Source organism: Rhinoraja longicauda, chromosome 22, assembly GCF_053455715.1.
Source record: "Rhinoraja longicauda isolate Sanriku21f chromosome 22, sRhiLon1.1, whole genome shotgun sequence".
NCBI lineage: Eukaryota > Metazoa > Chordata > Chondrichthyes > Rajiformes > Arhynchobatidae > Rhinoraja > Rhinoraja longicauda.
The window spans coordinates 17,756,969-17,777,168 of record NC_135974.1 but is presented as its reverse complement, the minus strand read 5'-3'; the positions used below and the strand labels follow the sequence as shown (position 1 = coordinate 17,777,168).

Sequence of the window (20,200 nt, the reverse complement as noted above, 5' to 3'; positions counted from 1 at the left end):
GGCAGAGAATTCCACAGATTCACAACTCTCTGACTGAAAAAGTTTTTCCTCATCTCCATTCTAAATGGCCTACCCCTTATTCTTAAACTGTAGCCCCTGGTTCTGGACTCCCCCAACTTTGGGAACATGTTTCCTGCCTCTAACGTGTCCAACCCCTTAATAATCTTATACGTTTCGATAAGATCCCCTCTCGACCCGAAACGTCAACCATTCCTTCTCTCCTGAGATGCTGCCTGACTTGCTGAGTTACTCCAGCATTTTGTGTCTACCTTCGAGTTGATATTCATGTCTACGCTGCATACATCCACTGCTGCCAACAAAAGGTTCATTATCTTTTGTTGGGTTCTTCGTGGACTGACAGCTTTGCTGAAAATTTGGTGCCTAGTGACATTAATGAGACAAAAGTGTGACTGAGGAGAGCCTCAGTAAGTGGAACAACTTGACTGCAGGCAAAGGAAGGACTGGCAGGGGGTGTGATACTGTTTTAGTAAGTGATGCAAAATCGAATTAGGTGGGTGAGAATGTGCAGGTTGCTTACAATAAACCCAAGGACATTAATGACAAAACTGAGAGAGCCTCGAGCACAATTTGAAATGAGCAGCAGCTAGATAAGGGATATAACTGAGTACCAGAGCAAGCAGCCAATCCTGGGTGAGTTAGTCTGTAGAAAAGTTCCGGATTCATTCTTGGGAGTTAACTGGAAGAGTACAGAAGGAAGGAGTCTAAGCGACAATAACTGGATACACTTGGAGAAGAAACGTTAATGATAGACAACTGGCGTTTCCTGGCACTGCTAATGATGACCTTCTGCTGATCACTGTGTGAGCTGTTACTCCACATCATCACAACTCTTTTCCTACTTTAACCCCTAAGCACCAAAGCTGTGACTTTAATGTTTTTTTATCCTTATCCTTATAATCAAATTCCACCCTCTCTTACCTCTTTACCATACCTCTTTAAACTTCCTGCACCGTACACACCTCTGAAATCTCTGCTCTCCTCTGATTCTTGTCTTTTAAGAATTTCTGAAAGTTACCCAGGTTCTGAACTCTAGAATTGCCAACCTAAACCTTTATCTGCCCCACCTTTCCCAACATCTTCGGCAAGACCTTTGCAAAAAGTGACCTCTGACTAAGTTTTCTCTAATATTCTTTTGGGCTGCTCGGTATGGTATTTATAAAACTGTCTGAGAAACTAACCTACGGAAACTGGATCTCGCCCTGAAACATCACCTCTCTATGTTCTCCACAAATGCTGCTTGACCTGCTGAGTTGCTCCAGCAATTGTGCCTTTTTTTGTAAACCAGCATCCAAAGTTACTCGTGTCTACGGTTACAGGTCATTTTACAATGCTGACATTGTTAATGTAAAATACAAGTTGGGTTGTATGGATTGAATGTAGGAAATGTTGTTGAGGGAAGTGTGGAATGGAGCCATAAGTCATAGTGTCATACAGTTCAAAAACAGGATCTTGGGTCATCCCAACCATTGTACTTGGCTAATCAAGTCAGGTTTCTTGCTATGGTGAGGTACAGGTACAATGAAAATCATGCTTGCAGCAGCATCACAAGCACATAGACTGCAACAAAACACAAAACATGAATTACACTTAATTATACAAGATTGAACAGAAAAAAAGACTGTAATAAAACATTGTATTAATAACACATCCAATTTGCCCACATTGAGTATAAAGAACAAACATCCTTGGTCCTTAAAATTCTATTGCGGATATGATTTATGATGGGCCTTTTCAAAGCACTAGCTGCCAGGTGACAGATACCTGAATAGAAATAACATGAGCAAACCACAAAGTGCTGGAGTAACTCAGCAGGTCAGGCAGCATCTGTGGAGAGAATGGGTAGGCAATGTTGTGGATCGTGACCCTTCATCAGACTGTCTGACCCTGCAACGTCACCTATGCATTCCTTCCACAGATGCTGCCTGACCCGTTGAGTTACTCCAGCACTTACTCATGATTCCAGCATCTGCAATTTCTCATTTCGTTTGATTGTGTCTCGAGAGATAACATGAACTTTGCAGCCAGTTTAATAATTGCACTGGTGCGCAACATCGAGTATTTTTTAAAATTTAAGCTGATTAACTACTGCACTTGTATAATTAATTAATCTCCCTCTTTGCTTTCGTTCATCTTCACCTGGAGACAGACGTAATGTCACCACCTGCCCACTGCAGTAAATCATTGTCTGTGCATCGAGGCCTGCATAGTTGACAGTCTGTATGCTGGTTGTAATGCTCTGTTTTTGCCACAGGGTGGGGCTGCCTTTGGTGGGTCCAAATCTTGCACAATTTAAAACATTTCCAGCAAAAAACACCAATACATGCAGAAACTAAATCAGAGCCAGACACAAAAAAAGGACTTTGCAAACCATTTTTCCAGCCAATATGATATTGTGCAAAGCTAAGCAGCTGAAATGTGGACAATAAGCCCCCATGTATATCAGTCAAATAACTGGCCTTGGGAGCAGAGATCTATTTATATGTATGTACACTTAAACCTGTCCCCCCTATGACTAGTCTGAGCATGACTGAGGTTTGAGGTCTTGCAAGTTACACAGACCAGACTCCCTGCCATCTGCATTTTACCCTGCCTTTGCAAAGCAGCCAACATAATCAAAGGCCTTTCCCACCCCAGTCATTCCTCCTTCTGTCCTCTCCTGTCCAGCAGAAGGTATAGAAGCTTGAAAACTTTTTAACCTATTTAAACAACAAGAAAGCATGTGAAGTTATGACCATTAAGGTGCAGTTTGTTTACAGTATTTTAATGCGGCTTATGTCTGGGCAGAGATGCATTTTGTGGGAGTAATAGTGAAAGCCTGTCCTCTTGACCTGACCTGCAATAACCATAGACCTGTGACCAAGTTGTCTTCTCCAATCTACTGTTTGCATTGTGCCTTCAACTTCCCTAAGATCAATAGGCAGAGGGGAAGGCAGCAAATAAGGATGGATAGGGGCAGAGATTCTAATTTAGAGCCATCTAGGGAAGAACAATTAAATGCTTGCTTAGCCTGTGAACCCACATCCCTTGAATGAATGTTTAAAAAAAGGATGAGGATAATAAAATTGAACAGATCAATAGAAACGATTCGAAACTGGAACTGCAGATACAATTTTACAAAAAAGACCAAGTGCTGGAGTAACTCAGTGGGTCAGACAGCATCTTTGGAAGACATGGATATGTGATGTTTCAGGTCAAGACCTTCTAAACACCCAACGTAGGAGGTAGAACCAGGAGAATTGAACCACGGGTCTAGAAAAAGGAAGTTGACAAGGGATTGAATCTCAAGGTGAATCGGAAGGGACATAAGGAATTGCAGATGCTGGTTTACAAAAAAAAGGCACAAAGTGCTGGAGTAACTCAGTGGGTCAGGCAGCATCTCTGGAGAACATGGATAGGTGATGTTTTGAGTCGAGACCCTTCTTTAGACCATTCTTCAAATACAATTTTCTTTTAATTCATTCCTTTCCTAAATTGGCACTTATTGAGTTTAACTGTGATTGTTCCGTAACATCTTTCCCTACACATGTATGTTTTCCTCACCTAATGTGAAGAACAGCAAATACCTGATGTGATGTGAGTGAAAGTGCTTTAAATAGGTTGCCAAAGATGAGACATTTGTGACTGTACACACTGTTATGGAACTTGTTTCATTTAAATCTTTTATTTAAAGATGCTGCTCCCTCCAAGCGGTGTCAAACTTTTTCATCTGTTCAAATAACTTTGCGTTACAGAGGATTTGTGAAGAATCATTTTCACAGTGTAAATTGTGATCTAGCATGTACTGGTGGAAAGCTGGAGCTAGATTCAGATTTTACTGTCATTTTTCTGTGATGAAATGGAAAGTAAAACTGTTCAGGAAACATCAGCTTTGGGGAGTTAGTTTGTTATTGGGGGAAGTAAGAGGAATTTTCCAACTCTTTAAAAAGGCATCACTGCATCATTGAACCAAATGCTTCCTATTTGTTGTAAGATTTAATGTTGCATTGGACTAAAGTCTGAAATTTGCAAAAGCAAATCCTCACCCTCCCATCTTGGGTCTTTGTTGAAGGACATTAAACAAAGCAGAATTTGTTACAGGAATATTGGGCGGCACAGTGGACCATCTGGTAGAGCTGCTGCCTCACAGCACCGCAGACCTGGGATAGATTCTGACCTCTTGCACATTCTCCATGTGACCGTATGGGTTTCCTCCGGGTGCTGCAGTTTCCTCCTACATCCCAAAGATGTGCGGGTTCGTAGGTTAATTGGCCTCTGTAAAATTGCCCCTAGTGTGTAGGGAGTGGTTGAGAAAGTGGGGTAACATTGAACTGGTGACCGATGGTCGACGTGGACTCGGTGGGCCAAAGAGCCTGTTTCTATGCTGTTTTTCTAAACTAACATAAATCAAGGATTTGATCTTTTTCTGGGTTTCAAAAAATGAGGTTTGTCCGCTTAGTGAGGGGGTGTTACAATAAGGGATGAGATAGGAAAGGTTTAGAGGGTTATGGGCCAAATGCAGGTAGGTGGGAGTAGTGTAGATGGGGCATCTGCAAGTTGACATGTGCAAGTTGGGCCAAAGGGCCTGTTTCCATGTTGTATAACTCTACAACTCTATGTTAGGTTGTCCTGCCACCTTTTCAGATGGACGCAGTTTAGAGCCCATGGCTCTATGCATGTGATGTATCAGAGCCCTTAACCACTCATAGTAAAAGTCAACAACTGAGTGAGGGAATGTGCAGAAACTACTCTAATAAACATTCTCACTATCATGGCTCTTGATGCGTACCATCACTCAACTTCTACCTTATTTACTACTGGCAGCTTAGTGCCTGATCTGATCTTAGACTAAGTGAGTCTTCTGCAGATAGCTAATGATAGTGCGTAACTCTTGTGGACAGTAGCAAATTGTATTTTTCGTAGTATTTAAATCACACCTATGAAGATTAAACAAACCAGTTTTCGTTTTTATTGGAATTGATGCGATTTAAATTCAATGGACCGTGCTTCAGAGAATTGATTTCTTTTTAATAGCCTTCTGCGACATTTCTTGGGCAATACAGCCTCTGCTGTTTAATAAAGGTAAGTTTATGTATAGTCCTAATTAATTAGATTCATTGGATAAGCTCAAATATGTTTAGTGCTTGGCCTTTGGTGTGATGAATTGTACACCACAGCTGGCCTTGGGCTGCTACTTGAACATTATCGCCTGCATCCTTATTTAAATTTATTTTGCAGAGCGTTCTTTTAAACTCTGCATTCTTTAATTGTTCTAATACCTCATTTTCAATTCAGTGCTTTGACTTATACCTGAAGCTGTCTCCAAAGATTCTTTCTGAACAAGCTTCATAAATTCTCTGAATGGAAGCCGAAAGGCAGGTGACTGATTAGTTGCCACTGTAGTTTAGTGGTTAGCATGCTGAGGTGCTGTGTTGCAGTGTGTGCAGTCTACAAAATATACTCTGCTTTCTTTGGAGACCAAGGAAATTCGGCACTTTTCCAATGGTCACGGGTACTTTATTGTCACATGTGTATGCACAGTGAAATGTTTTTAAAAAATACAGTTCAGTCAAATATTGCCATACCCAAGTACAATCCCCAGTTAGCAAAATGTACAGAAATGGTGCACTGAGACTGCATGCGAGAGGTGCCAGGTTTTGGAGCCATTCCGGTCCGTTCTCTAGGTCTTATGGAGCGGAGCCGATGCAGACGAGCCCAGGCCGCTATGGGCCTCCAGCCGTCTCCTTCGTCCGGTTCGTCCAGCGATCCAACGTCCCTCTCCTCGCCCGTCCACCTTTGTGCCCCGGGGGCACCTCTCGCAGCTGACCTTGAGTGCATGGAAGGCCAGATCCGGGTTCATACTCCTATCAGCCTGGCTCCTCGCAACCACCATCGTTAGCTCTCACTTCTCCGGTCTCTGGTCTTTGGGGGAGGAGCAGGGGCGGTTTGGTTTGGTTTGGAAGACTGCAAGAAATTGAAAAAAGTTGTAGATGTAGCCCAGTTTATCACACAGACCAGTGACTCCATTTACTTTTCATGCTGCCTCGGAAAGGCAACCGACACAATCAAAGACTCCTCCCCGCTCCCAACTGGCAGAAGGTACAAAAGCTTGAAACTACACACCAGATTCAGGAACAGCTTCCTCACTGTTATCAAGTTTCTGAACAGTTCTTCCATAAGCTAGGATTCTGTCCAATTCACCTCTACCCCATTGCAGACATTGGACTTTGTCCATGGAACTGGTGCAATTACATTGCTGAAAACTATATTCTGTATCCTCCCCTTTGCTCTACCAATTGTACTTGAGTTAGATGTGATTGTATTTGTGCACAGTAATATCTGATCTGATTGGATTGCATGCACAACAAAGTTTTTCACTGTATCTCAGTACACAAAAATGGACCTAAACCATCCTTACTGCAGTTACTCACTCTGGCAATTCTGACCGCACCTCACATACCTGCAACCAGCAGGACATTAAAGAGGCAGCCGGGAAGTGGAACCCAACATGGTCCCCTGCAAGTCGGCTCCACCCAGACTTGGAAATATGGCAATTTCTTCATCACTGCTGGATCTAAATCCTGGAACACTCTACACAACAGCTGGGTTACTGATTGGAGTACTGATTGAGAATAATCAGCCATGATCGCATTGAATGGCGGTGCTGGCACGAAGGGCCGAATGGCCTACTCCTGCACCTATTGTCTAACCCCATCAGAATGATTGTAGTCATTCAAAAAAGAGGTTCCGGTAATAAATTTCATGCTCCTAACAAAGTCCAGATCAAAATGTGTAAATTACAATTTTTAAATGCTCGTGAGGAAGTAGAGAGGCAGTAATTATGTAAGGATAATCTCTTGAAGGATTGTTCCTTTTGTGTTCTCTGCTCTCCAGAGTGTGCCTGAGGGAATATTTTGCAAAGAGGCAGTTATTACCTTGACTAAAATGCTGCTCTGTAGAAGCTGGATTCAGTAACATGTATAATTGGTTTGAGGTATCACTGCAATTTTTTGGGCTGTTTATCAATTTAATAGTTTGTGTTCTAGAGATCGGAGTGTTAGATTTATTAGCAACTATTACCGATGGTCGACCAATGTCATTGTGCATCAAGATACACAGTCTTATACACTGCGCGAGTCTTCCATGCCCCACACACAGTCTACTCCAAACACAAGACAACACCCTCTCCCATCAGGCAAAGAGGTACAGAAGTTTGAAAACGTATATCTCCATATTCAGGGACAGCTCCTTCCCAGTTGTTATCAGGCGACTGAACCGTCCTCTTATCAGCGTGAGTGCAGCCTGACTTCCCATCTCCCACATTGGAGACCTATGAACTATCTTTAATTGGACTTTATCTGACCTTAATGTTATAACTTGCACTAAATATTGTACCCTTAATCCTTTAGGGCTGTGGACGGCTTGATTTTATTCATGTATTGTCTTTTCTGTGACTCGATAGCACACAAACAAAAGCTTTTCACTGTACTTCGGTACATGTGACAACATAAACTAAACTGGATACTCCAATGCAGAATTAACACTGTGCATCAATGTTTTTTAAATGAGATATTAAACTGAGGGCTCATCTGCTCTCACAGGTTAGTATCACCAAATCATATAGCATTGATTGATGAAGCTGCTGGAGCCTTCTCCAGAATCCTGACCATCTTTTTCATTAAATCGTCACTGAATGTGTGACTTTGCTGTGTACAAAACAGGTAATTTACAAGGTCAACTGCACTTCCAAAATTAATTAATTGGCAGTAAAGCACATTAATAAATCCGGGGATTGAAATTTAAGAACACAGAACAGTACAGCACAGGAACAGGCCCTTCAGCCCACAATGTCTACCACACATGATGCCAAGACTAATATTTATCTTTAGTTTAGTTTCGTTTAGAGATAGAGGGGCAACAGTGGCCCAGCGAGTCCGCGTCGACCAACGATCACCCCATGCACTAGTTCTATCCTACACACTAGGGACAATTTACAGAAGCCAATTAACCTACAAACCTGGATGTCTTTGGAATGTGGGAGGAAGCGAGCATCCAGAGAAAACATACACGGTCACAGGGAGAACATAAAAACGCTATACAGACAGCACCCGTAGTCAGGATTGAACATAGGCTCTGGCACTACAAGACAGCAACTCTACCATTGCACCACTTTGCTGCCCTGCCTGCACATAATCCATATCATGTATTGCATGATAGTAGATCCTTCTCTGGGAAGAGCATGCAAAGAGTTGCCACACTCCGGCGCCATCTCTCAGCTCCAGCAAAGGCGGAATAGGCGACCTATACCTTTTCCTCATTATTTAGCAATATTGGGATAAGTTTTATCTTGGATTGGTAAAGTTTGTCCTTTATTTATTGTTCAGTGTTTGGCCCGATTATAAAGCACATTCTAAAATATTCACCATGCCTTTATGGAGATACAAGGAACTGCAGATGCTGGCATCTTGAGCCTTTAGCCTTCCATAACTGTTATTATAGTTAATTAGTCTTACCCAATCAAGGCATCTGCAATTTCTAAATGTCCCAGTGTTTAGTATAGAGTGGGATGTTCATGAAAACAATATTTCAGACCCGTAACATTGCCTATCCATGTTTTCCAGAGATGCTGTCTGACCCACTGAGTTAGTCTAGCATCTTATGCCTAACTTTAATGCCTTGTTGCCTAATCTGGATATTTACTTTTTCACCTTGTTGATGGTAACCCAAGAAAATACTCCGAGGGACTTCACGTCGAGCAGCAGTTAGCTTCATGTCTTTGTAATCATATAAAACCAAGAATATGCTAGGCTTCTCTCCATTAGTGACTTATTTAACTTGGTTTAAATGCATGTTTGGAGTTGAGTATGAGTTTGAAAGCTACCGAATGCACGTGATATCCACCACGTGGTCAGTGCATAGGAAAATTCAACATGAAGTATAACAGGCAGCTGATGTACTGCCCATTTTTGTCTTCTGATGATTTCTAATGTACTTTATCTCCAACCTTTTTTACTTTTTAAATGAAAACCTGTGAAATCATATTTATTAAATCCTCATTCTCCTTGCAGTCTGTCTTTGAAAAAAAGCCTAATTATTTCCCTTGGCAAACAGACTGGAGTAAAAGAGCTTTTTACACAATAGCTGTGAAATATTCTGTAATTTCCCCAGAGAGCTTAAAGGCAGCTTACTGTTCAAATTCTCGGAAAATAACTACTTTATAACATATGAGGTTTTATCTACTTGCATTCTTTTAAACTTTAGGAAAGTTTTTTCCCCAAGAAATAACTTTCTTTATTTCATCCATTCAGAATATGTCAGTAAATTGTGTACCTGTAACTATTTAAATATTAGTTTGTTTTGATTCACTTTCATATTGCAATTCACATTTTCCTATGACATAGAAGATGGCTATTTTGCCCAGTGCATCTACACTAGTTCTCAGAATAATCCTATCAATCCCATTCTCCCTGTCTATTTCCTTTCATTGCCTCCATCAGTACTAACTTCTCACTAAATTTTTGAAGATAATCGTACATAACTTGCTCCCCTTCTGTGGAGTCTAAAGAAGGGTGCCACCCCGAAAGTCACCTGCCCATTCACTCCACAGATGTTGCCTGACTCGCTGAGTTTTAATTTAGTTAGAGATACTGAGGCAAACAGGCCCTTCGGCCCACACGGCCACGCCAACCATCAATCACCCGTTCACACAAGTTCTATGTTATCCTCTTTTCCATCCACTCCCTACACACTAGGAGCAATTTACAAAGGCCAATTAACCTATAAATGCACAGAATGTGGGATGAAACCAGAGCACCCGGAGGAAACCCAAGCTGTCACCAGGAGAACATGCAATTCTACACAGACAGGTCAGGATTGAATCCAGATCTCTGGCACCGTGAGATAACAACTCTACCAGCTGCACCACTGTGCCTTTCCTTCAGCACTTTATGTTATGCCCTACGTAAGTTAACACAGATAGAAAATAGACCGCCTACGTTTTCATCCAAGTCATTTGCAATTGCCAATTAACCTTTGGAACATGGAAAAGACTAGGGCACCTGGGGGGAAACCTGCACGGTTACAAGAAGAACATGAAAGTATCACAAAGGCAGCTCTGGATGTAGAGATCAAACCCAGATCATTGAAGCTGTGAGGCAGAAGCACAACCTACTTTACCACTTATCTGTACCTATTTATCTCATTGCCCTGGATTTACAATCCTGTAAATTTACCCAATCACCTTTCAAAAGCTTCACCATACCATCAGAGAGTATATTCCTGTGATAATAACAATGTTGATTAAATTAAACCACCTCATTTCCCCAGGCAGTCATCTAAATTCTGGTTGCTATCTCTCCTGCCAAATGAAACAGCTTCTCATTTCTCACCTCATCAAAGCATCTCAAAATATTTTGAATTCATAAGAATACTTTTTTTAACTGTTCCTTTCTTTTAAAAAAATGATATTATAATTAGAGGCTTCGGAGAGAAGAAGCAACATTAATTAATGTGTTGAAATTGCCATTTTTACAGATTGTAAATCTTGTCTTATACCCATGCTGTGCTCATCAATGATAGCTTTTAGCATCTAATTTGGCTAGCATTTAAAATCATTATGCTTTGAATCTGTAAAGATGTTTGCCTTTGAGCAGGCAGCAAATGTCAGATGCGAATAATGTTCTCCGTAGATTATTATCTTGCTGTCATTGAAAATGAAACAGGCGATGACTCTCCTGCATTAACTGCATGGTGGACAAGTGTTTGGTAGAGAATAGCTTAAGGACGTGCACTGGGTGAGAGTCAATCTGATTTATTCTATTCACTTTTTTGAGCAACCCTTACAAGTACAGTTACCCTGGAAAATAATCTTTTAAAACCGATGTTGTCAGAAATGTTTCTCTCTGACCATACACAGCCTCCACCAAAGAATAATCTGCGTGTAATCATAGAACGATACAGCACAAAAATAGGCCATCGGTCTTTCGTGTGTTTCCAAGCTTCTTGAAAGCTCTCCAATTAGTCCCACCTTTTATCCTGTCCTCAGCCTTGCAATTTTTTCCCCTTCAAATCCAATTCCTCTTTGGAAACCCTGATTGAAACAGCTTTCCTCACCCTCTCAGGCAGCAGCTCACTGAATAACTACAGCAACCGCCTTAAAGAAAAATCAGGTCTCCTCCCTTCTGTTTTTGGTTACTGACCTTTTTGCCACTGAAAGCAGTCTTTCCATACCAAAACCTTTCATGAATATGAAAAATTAAAAATCTCCCCATGGGTATTTTTGCTGAGGGGGAAGAATCTCAGATTCTGCCGCCAGTGAAATATTTCTCTGGTGTGCAAACCGACACTCAATCGCCTTGTTAGATTCTGCTACTGAGCAGCAATCTACTGAAGGGTGGGTATAGAGTTTCAGCATGTGTGTGGATGCAAGTGGGTGAATAGGCACTAATGCTGCTGTCAATTTGAGGCAAGTGTATGATGGGCAACTCCGATTCGAGTGTTAGAGTGTTAGCAGTCATTCCGTGTGTGAAGGCTGATGAAATAATAATGAAACACTTTTTAGTAAAAAGAATGAAAATCTTTCAAATAGTGTCATTGATTGAAAGATACAGCATGGAAACAGGCAATTCAGCTCACCAAGTCCTCGCCGACCATTGATCGATCACCTGTTTATAAGTTCTATGTTATCCCAGTTTCTCATCTAATCCCGACAGACTAGGGGGAAATTTACAGAAGCCAATTGACCTCCAAACCCGCACATCTTTGGGATATGGGAAGAAACCGGAGCACCCGGAGGAAACCCATGCGGTCACAGATGGAACGTGCAAACACCACACAGACAGCATCCAACATCAGGATCAAACCCGGATCTCTGGGGCAGAATCAGAGAGGGATGCAGTGCAGGAACAGGCCCTTCCTCACACTGAGTACATGCTGACCATCAGCCACCCAGCTATTCTAATCCTACAATAATCACATTTTCATTCTCCCCGCATTCTTATCAACTCAACCCAGATTACCTACTCACTAGGAGCAATTTACAATCGCCAATTAAAAAACCATCCTGACCATACAGAAGCTTGAAAGCGTGCACACCCGACTCAGGAACAGCCTCTTCCTCTCTGTTATCTGGCTTTCTGGGTTTCACTGGTCTGAATCCGTGTCTACACGTCCAGAGGTGGTAGGATACAGGATTTTGCCCAGCGAGCAAAGTGGATCCAGACCAGCCAAACCCACAAACCCAGTTTGTACGTTCTCTCTGTGACTACGTGTGTTTTCTCTGGATGCTTGGGTTTCCTCCCATATTCCAAAAGACATGTAGATTGTGGGTTAATTGGTTTCTGTAAATTGTCCCTAATGTGCAGGATAAAACTAGTGTGCAGGTGATCATTGATCAATATGGATTTGGTGGGCTGAAGGGCCTGTTTCCATGCTGTATATATTAAAAACAAAGAAAAACTATTCTGCAACATATTCCATTAACCCAGCAAGTAAACTGACACAAGTCAATCTCGGTCATATTTCAATATACAGGAGCTTGCACTTCCATGAACCTGTTTGCTCGTGGATTAAAGATTCCATGCATTGTGTGTGTTGGGGAGTGGCAGGAGACAATTTGAACAACTGGTGCATTTGGGAGAATGTTTATAGGCTGTTTCATTACTTGAAAAGTTTGCCACAGTTGACACTATGTTGTTTGGGATTTAGTTTAGTTCGGATTAGAGATACAGCATGGAAACAGTATATTCTGCCCACCGACTTTACACCCACCATTGATCACCTATTCACGCAGGTTCTACGATATCCCACTCTCATATCCACTCTCATATCCACTCTCATATCCACACATTAGGGGCAATTTACAGAGGCTGATTAGCCTACAGACCTGAACGTCTTTTGGATGTGAGATGAAACCACAGCACCCGGAGTAAACTCACACAGTCACAGGGAGAACATACAAACTCTGCACAGACAGCACCCGAAATCAAGGTCGACCTCAGGTCTCTGGCACTGTGAGGCAGCAGCTCTACTAGCTGCTCCACTGTGTCACCCCGGATGTTGAAGCTTTGTGTCGTTTGTGCAGCTAACAATTGTCTTTTTCTCTCCACCACTCCCAACCTCTAGGTCTGGCCCTATGGCACCGTTTGCAACGGGGGGAGATGATCTTGACCCATTTAGGTAGGTGTTTATATCATGTTGTTTCTCCTTTGAATGTTGAAAATAGGAAAATTTGTGCACTTGCATTTTCTACACTGGTTTCTCGACCCAAATATAGGATAAAAATTTACGAATCTCATTCGTAAATCAAAGTTATTGAATTCACCTTTGAACCTACGTTAGATGTGTTTGAGTTCGACCAGCCTGTAACATTGGGTACCTGACGTAACATTGAAGGTTATACAAGGTTTGTGAAATTGTCATCCTTATTTTCAGATCCTGCCTTGGCTTTGGCACTCCCTCCCTTTCTAGTCATTGCATGGAAGCAGGCCCTTTGGTCCAACTGTTCCTGTGTTGTACAGTTCTATGTTCTGTTTTTGCTGCTAGTTTTGATACGTAGCATCTACCTTTTGTTTTCTTTACCAAAGAGTAGTTTGCCCTGTACAGTACCTTTAATATGGTAAAATATCCTGAGGTGTTTTACGGATGCCTCGAATTTAACAAGAATTATCTGTACAACAATTTGTCGGGAAACCTGTGACCTTGGATATTAGTGATTCTGTTGGAGGGTTTTACAGTTCCTGCTTGAGTTTTCAGTTACAATTGCCCTGAATATTCCAAATCAGAGTAAATTCCCTCTGAAGAAGCTTCCCGACACAAAACATCACCAAGCCATGTTCTCTGGAGATGCTGCCTGACCTGCGGAGTTACTCCAGCACTTTGCGTTTTTAGATGCCCTGTCTTGTTCCTCTCCATCATCTTCATGCTTATTATGCCACATGCTCCAAAACAAAAAGAAAAATCTGTACGTAATGCGTTCCTGGACTGAAATATTTAAGGTTGTGTTTATTATATCTGAAAGCCTCATATGAGCTGCACTGTTCCCTCCATGGGGGATGGATAGGTAAGGTTTTGTTTTGATCTCTCTAAAACTGCTTTCATAGTCCATTTGGTTTAAGTGTATTCCTGGCTGTTCCTTGTGTAAGCTCTTATCTTGTGTCTGTCAGCCCCACTTTCCCATCGGTAAGGACTTTTCCACGGTGCTTTTCTGAACATCATGTTTTATGTCCAAGTTGCTCTGAAAAATATCACAGTGATGATACAGTAAATTTGACAGCTAATGTCCATGCAAACTGCACTGTGATAATGACCAGATAAATTTGAAAGACATGTATTGAACAAGACATCAGGGATATCTCCAATATCGCTGCACGTCTAAGGAGCTGTCAGAGTGACTAGAGTGACCCTTGTTTTGTCCCATCTGAAAGACAGCAACTCTGACAGTGTTGCACTCCTTGCTAATTGCTGGATATTTTACTTGCTTTAAAATTCCATCTTTTAAAACCTATACGTTTGACTGTGCAGTTCGGGCTTGCATATATCATTTCACAGGCCTTGCTTAATTAGCCAGTGCAGGTCAGAACAACTGTATAAAATGTATTGAACAGCTCTGTATTAGCGATTTTGATGAAATTAGATATAAACATCTCCCTGAATTATCCTATCCAACTGTACCATTAAAGTAACAGTTTAAAATGGCTGTCACAAGCCTTTGTCTCTACTCTTGGCAGTTTACCATTTTGTGTTAAAGTTGAAATGTCTCCTGTGTTCTTTCTGGTTGCACATGTTAAACCACAATTTAGCATCAGTGACCAGTTTGTTGGATGAACAGCATTTCCTAATGGAATGCACACCACAAGATAGAAACTGCAATTCCTCACTTTCAGTCGTTCTGCTGTACAGCAGCAAGGCCTGGTATATTCCTGAGACTCCATTATTGTCAGTAATTTAAGAAAGTCAAGAGCAATAAATCACCTCCCCTTTTCATCAAGACCATTGCAGCTGCAGTCTTTAACTGTGCACTGCCAAAAATTATTTTCCATTTTTTCTGGACAGTAAACACCAGCATTGATTGTGACTTGCACATCCCGCAGATAAAAAAACATTCAGAAAAATTAAGTAGTGATTATTTTTAGCAGCTGGATTAATGCATCAGTATATGTTTATTATCTTTGCATTTTTGCATAAAATTATACTTTCACCTGCGTTTCTTCAAAACTAGCAGTACTCTAACTCATTAATTCCTTCACTTCCTCGAGGTTGTGTTGCATAAAATGTCTGCTGACAATAGTTATCCTTGGATTTTCACCATGCATTTCATACTCATTTGTGTCAAAGCATGTAATACGATGCATTACTGATCTAAAGTGCATGGGGCAGTTGCAACCGGTCACAGCGATAGATCAGTACAATGTTTAGACTTCAGAGATACATCGTTGAAACTAGCCTCTACGGCCCACCGAGTCCGCGCCAACCATACACTAGCACTATCCTGCACACCAAAGACAATTTACAGAAGTCAACTAACCTGCTCTCCTCCTTATGTTGCTCTTGCCATCACTATGATATAAGTTAATCTTCATCTCATCTGTTCACAAGACCTTTTTCCAGAACTGTAGTTGATCTTTTAAGTATTTCTTGGAAAACTAACATGGCCATCCTATTTTTGCAGCTAACCAGTGGTTTGCATCTTGCAGCATAGCCTCTGTATTTCTGTTCATGAAGTCATCTGCGGACAGTGGTCAATGACAAATCTACTCCTGAAGAGTGTTTCTGGTCTGTCGGACAGGTGTTTGGGGATTTTTCTTTATTAGAGCGAGAATTCTTCTGTCATCAGCTGTGGAGGTCTTCCTTGGCCTGCCAGTCCCTTTGCGATTAGTAAGCTCACCAGTGCTCTCTTTCTTCTTAATGATGTTCCAAACAATTGATTTTGGTAAGCCTAAGGTTTGGCTGATGTCGCTAATAGTTTTATTCTTGTTCCTCAGTTTCATAATGGCTTCTTTGACTTTCATTGGCACATTGGTCCTCATGTTGATAAACATCAATAAAAGTTTCCAAAGGTGATGGAAAGACTGAAGGAAAGACTAGGTGCTAAGCGCTCTCTTATACCTGCATCAAGGGGGCAATTAAACACACCTGAGCAATTACAAACACCTGTGAAGCCATGTGTCCCAAACAATTTGGTGCCCTGAAATGGGGGACTATGTGTAAACACAGCTGTAATTTCTACATGGTGAAACCAAAATGTATAAAAAGGTCCTTTAATAAAATCTGACAATGTGCACTTTAACCACATGTGATTTTTTTTCTATTACAAATCTCAAATTGTGGAGTACAGAGGTAAATAAATAAATGATGGGTCTTTGTCCCAAACATCATGGAGGGCACTATATCAATGCTCTCCAGCTTCTGCCTGCCCTGTTCAATTACTCCAGCACTTTGTGCTTTGTTAAAAAATTAACCTAATTCTCAGTAATGGCACCAATCGATTAGTTGAAAAGCAAATGAATTAGAAATTGCCTCAAAATCTTTGATCAGGTTTCTAATTAGAGCAGTGTGATTGGATCACACTTTGTGTTTTCCCCATCCCACTCACTTCTGCTTGATGGCATGTTCATTCTGAGAGGTGTAAGCAAAGGAAAATTGCCAGTTACATTTCTAGGTTTTGTTTAGGTTTATTATTATCATGTGTGCCAAGGTACAGTGAAAAGCCTTATCTTGCATGCTATCTAAACAGATCAAATATGCTGTACATAAATACAATCAAGTCCAATTCAAGTAAAATAAGTAGACCAAAGGGGAAGATACATAGTGCAGAATATAGTTCTCAGCTGCGTAGCGCATCAGCTCCATCGAATGTCTAACGTCCGTATTGGGGTAGAGGTGAATCAGACAGTACCCTGGCTTTTGAGAGGACTATTCAGAAGGGAACAGAGGGGAAGACATATTTTCAGAGTCTGGTGGTGCACGCGTTCAAGCTACTGTACCTTCTGCCAGACAGGAGCAGTGAGATGAAGGAATGACCGGTGTGGGGCAGTGTGAAGTATAGATGGAGTCAATGGTGGGAAGTCTGGTCTGGGATGCACTTGGCTGCATCTACAACTTTTGGCAATTTCTTGCAGTCTTGGCCAGAACTGTTCCCAAACCAAGCTATGACCCAACCTGCCAGTGTGCTTTCTAGGCAGCATCTTTCAATAAGATTTGTGAGATTAATTGGAGATATGCTGAATTTCCCCGAGTCTCCTGAGGAAGTAGATGCGTTAGTGTGCCTTCTTGGCTGTCGCATCGGTGTGGGCAATTATTGGACCAGTCTCCATGTGACTTCAATTAGGAAACACACTAAATTATGTTTTTGAGGTTTTTGAACACTGTTACTAATGTGCTTCTCTGTTTCTTCTTTGCTCACTAGTGATCGAAGAGGTGGAATGATTGTAGATCCATTAAGGTCTGGAGTACCGATCTCTGGCTTTGACCCGTCATCGGGAATACCAGGACAACTTCCCCCAGGAGCCGTGCCGCCCGGGGCCAGGTTTGATCCATTCGGACCAATTGGACGTGGCCGTTCTGAGTACGTGTGCAGTTTTTATCTCAATACATATTCAGCAAAACCTTTACAGATACAACACCAATTGTCCAATTGTAGGTGTGTCTGTACACTAGTAGAACACTCATTTCTGAATCAGTATTCGTCAGTGTGGAATATTCTTCTGCATTCGCAATTCAAAATCGTTTTTGCCACGATCAGATACACAACTTAAAATGTTCTTTTCAGACACAGAATAAATTATAGGACAATTTTCCAAAGGTCCTTGATAAATTACCCAAAATAGACAAATAGATAAGGTCAGGGAATCAATGGTCAGAGACAATTCGTAGAATTTACTGTTGCAAGACAGAAAGCAGAGAATGGAAGTGATTCGCATTGGGGAAATACTGATGGTGATATTTCAAAAGGATCGAAGCCTGGACCTCTGCTGTTGGTAATTAACATTAAGAATGTTAACTCTAGAATCGGGACCACACTGTCTAAATTCGCAGAGTTCACCAATCTGTGTGTGGGAGAAAGGGATTGTCATTATTGAAGATTCCCCTTCCCTCCGCCCCCCCCCCCCCCCCAAAAATGATACGAATAAACTTGCAGAAGAAATAAATAGACAAAGTTTAACATGGATCAATTCAAAGCGATGTATTCTGGTGGGAAGAATAGAGGTCGTTCATTAAATGGAAAGTGCAAATCTGGCTGAGTTAGAGGAATTTCAAAGTACAAATACATCAATCATTAAAGGTTATGTCACAAATTAGCAAAACTTTTTTTTAAAAACTAAGCACTATCATTTATGTCAAAAGGGACAAAATAAATTATGCTAAGCCCATATGAATTTTGGTTAGACCAATTTGAAACTGTGCATAGCTCGACACTAAGTGTAGAAGGAACAAAGCGGGTCAGGCAGCATCTGGAGGGAATGGATGGACAATGTTTTGGGTCGGGACCATTCTTCAGTCTCTGACCCATCTGAACAAAGGTCCTGACACGAAACATCGTCCATTCCCTCCAAAGATGCTGCCTGACCCGCTGAGTTCCTCCAGCTCTTTGTGTTTTGCTCAAGATTCTAGTATCTTCAGTTTCTTATGTCTTTAGTTTAGTTTAGAGATACAGCATGAAAACAGGCCCTTCAGCCCACCGAGTTCACGCCGACCAATAATCATCCCATACACTAGTTCTATCCTACACCCTAGGGGCAATTTACAGAAGCCAATAAACCAACAAACCTGCATGTCTTTGGAATGTGGGAGGAAACCGGAACACCCGGAGAAAATCCACGTGGTCACAGGGTGAACGTACAAACTCCATTCAGACACCACCCGTAGTCGGGATCGAACTCCGGTCTCTGGCACTACAAGGCAGCACTCTACCATTGCTTCACTGTGCTGCCTGCCAGTGCAGGTTTATTAATTGTACAGTTCTGTATTATTTGCAGTGTGAAGAAGGGTTCCAACGCAAAATATCACCCATCATTCCAGAGAAGCTGCCTGTCCCGCTGAGTTATTTCTGCACTTTGTGTCTATCTTGGGTATAATTCTGGTTGCTTTACTATAAAGGAAGTAAATAAGTCAGGAGAGAAGTCCTTGACAAGGTTAACAAACATGATAACAAAACGTCTTTCTCTTTCAGCCCTGATCCAGATCACCTCCCTCCCCCTGGATACGACGACTTATTCATGTGATCCCCCACCTTGCCACTCAGACGTTTGGTTTCAAGAAACCTCGATCATCAATCACAGTTTGTGGAGTATTGTGGCCTTTCCTACCTTTGATTAAATGGATATCATACAACTGCTACCTGCTCTTGTGTATCTCTTTCTGAAGACTAACAGCTCCAGCTGAACCACTATGGTTGATGAACTCGACGAGTAAAACTCTTAAGCACAGCCAACTACTTGGTCAGGTACGTGGCATGTGGCCCAAGTGTTGACTTGCTGCTGTTCACTTGAGCAGTTGTCACTGTGATTTTCTTTCGGAAGGCAGGTGATGTTAAATGCATAAATATTTGGGTTTTGGTGACCCTGTTAAACTTAATAAACTGATGGAGAAACAAGAGAGTAGTTTGATTCCTAGTCTTTTGTGTTGATGTACTTGATTCTTATTTTGTACAGAGCCGTACAGTACAGTACGACCATGCAGCCTGGCGGCCTGTTTGATGCAGCTTTCCAACTCATCCCAATTTCTTATTCCTTTCCTGTCACTTTTTTAAATTCTCTTTCGGGCATTCAATCATTACCATTCAAAGATCCAAAGGTTCAACAATTACCAATTAGGGTGGCACAATGGTGCAGCAGTAGAGTTGTTGCCTTACAGTCCCCGAGACCCAGGTTCGATCCTGACCTCGGAGTGTGGACATTTTCCCTGTGTTTTCTCCGGGTGCTCTGGTTTCCACCCACATCCCAAAAACGTGTGGGTTTGTAGGTTAATTGGCTTCAGTAAAAAAATTGTAAATTGTCCCTAGTGTGTAGATAGTGCTAGTGTACGGGATGATCACCGGTCGGCTCGGTGCGACACTTCGGCTTGGTGGGCTGAAGTGCCTGTTTCTACGTTGTATCTCTAAAGTCTAAAGCAATTGGCGGCACAGTGGTGCAGCTGCTGGACCTGCTGCCTCACAGTGCCGGAGACTCGGGTTCGATCTTGACCTTGTGTACTGTCTGTGTGGAGT

At 41.8% G+C, this 20,200-nt stretch overlaps 1 protein-coding gene across 1 annotated transcript in view; it reads left to right on the top strand.

The window, feature by feature from the left end:
* The window catches only part of psmf1 (proteasome inhibitor subunit 1), a 34,160-nt gene extending 14,834 nt beyond the window's left edge, over positions 1-19,326 (top strand). Inside the window, exons 5-7 of the mRNA XM_078418878.1 lie at positions 13,120-13,173; positions 17,402-17,560; positions 19,166-19,326. Of these exons, the coding sequence (XP_078275004.1) occupies positions 13,120-13,173; positions 17,402-17,560; positions 19,166-19,217 (265 nt within the window). The 3' untranslated portion in view covers positions 19,218-19,326. The remainder of the gene's footprint in view (positions 1-13,119; positions 13,174-17,401; positions 17,561-19,165) is intronic.
* Positions 19,327-20,200: the final 874 nt, after the last annotated feature.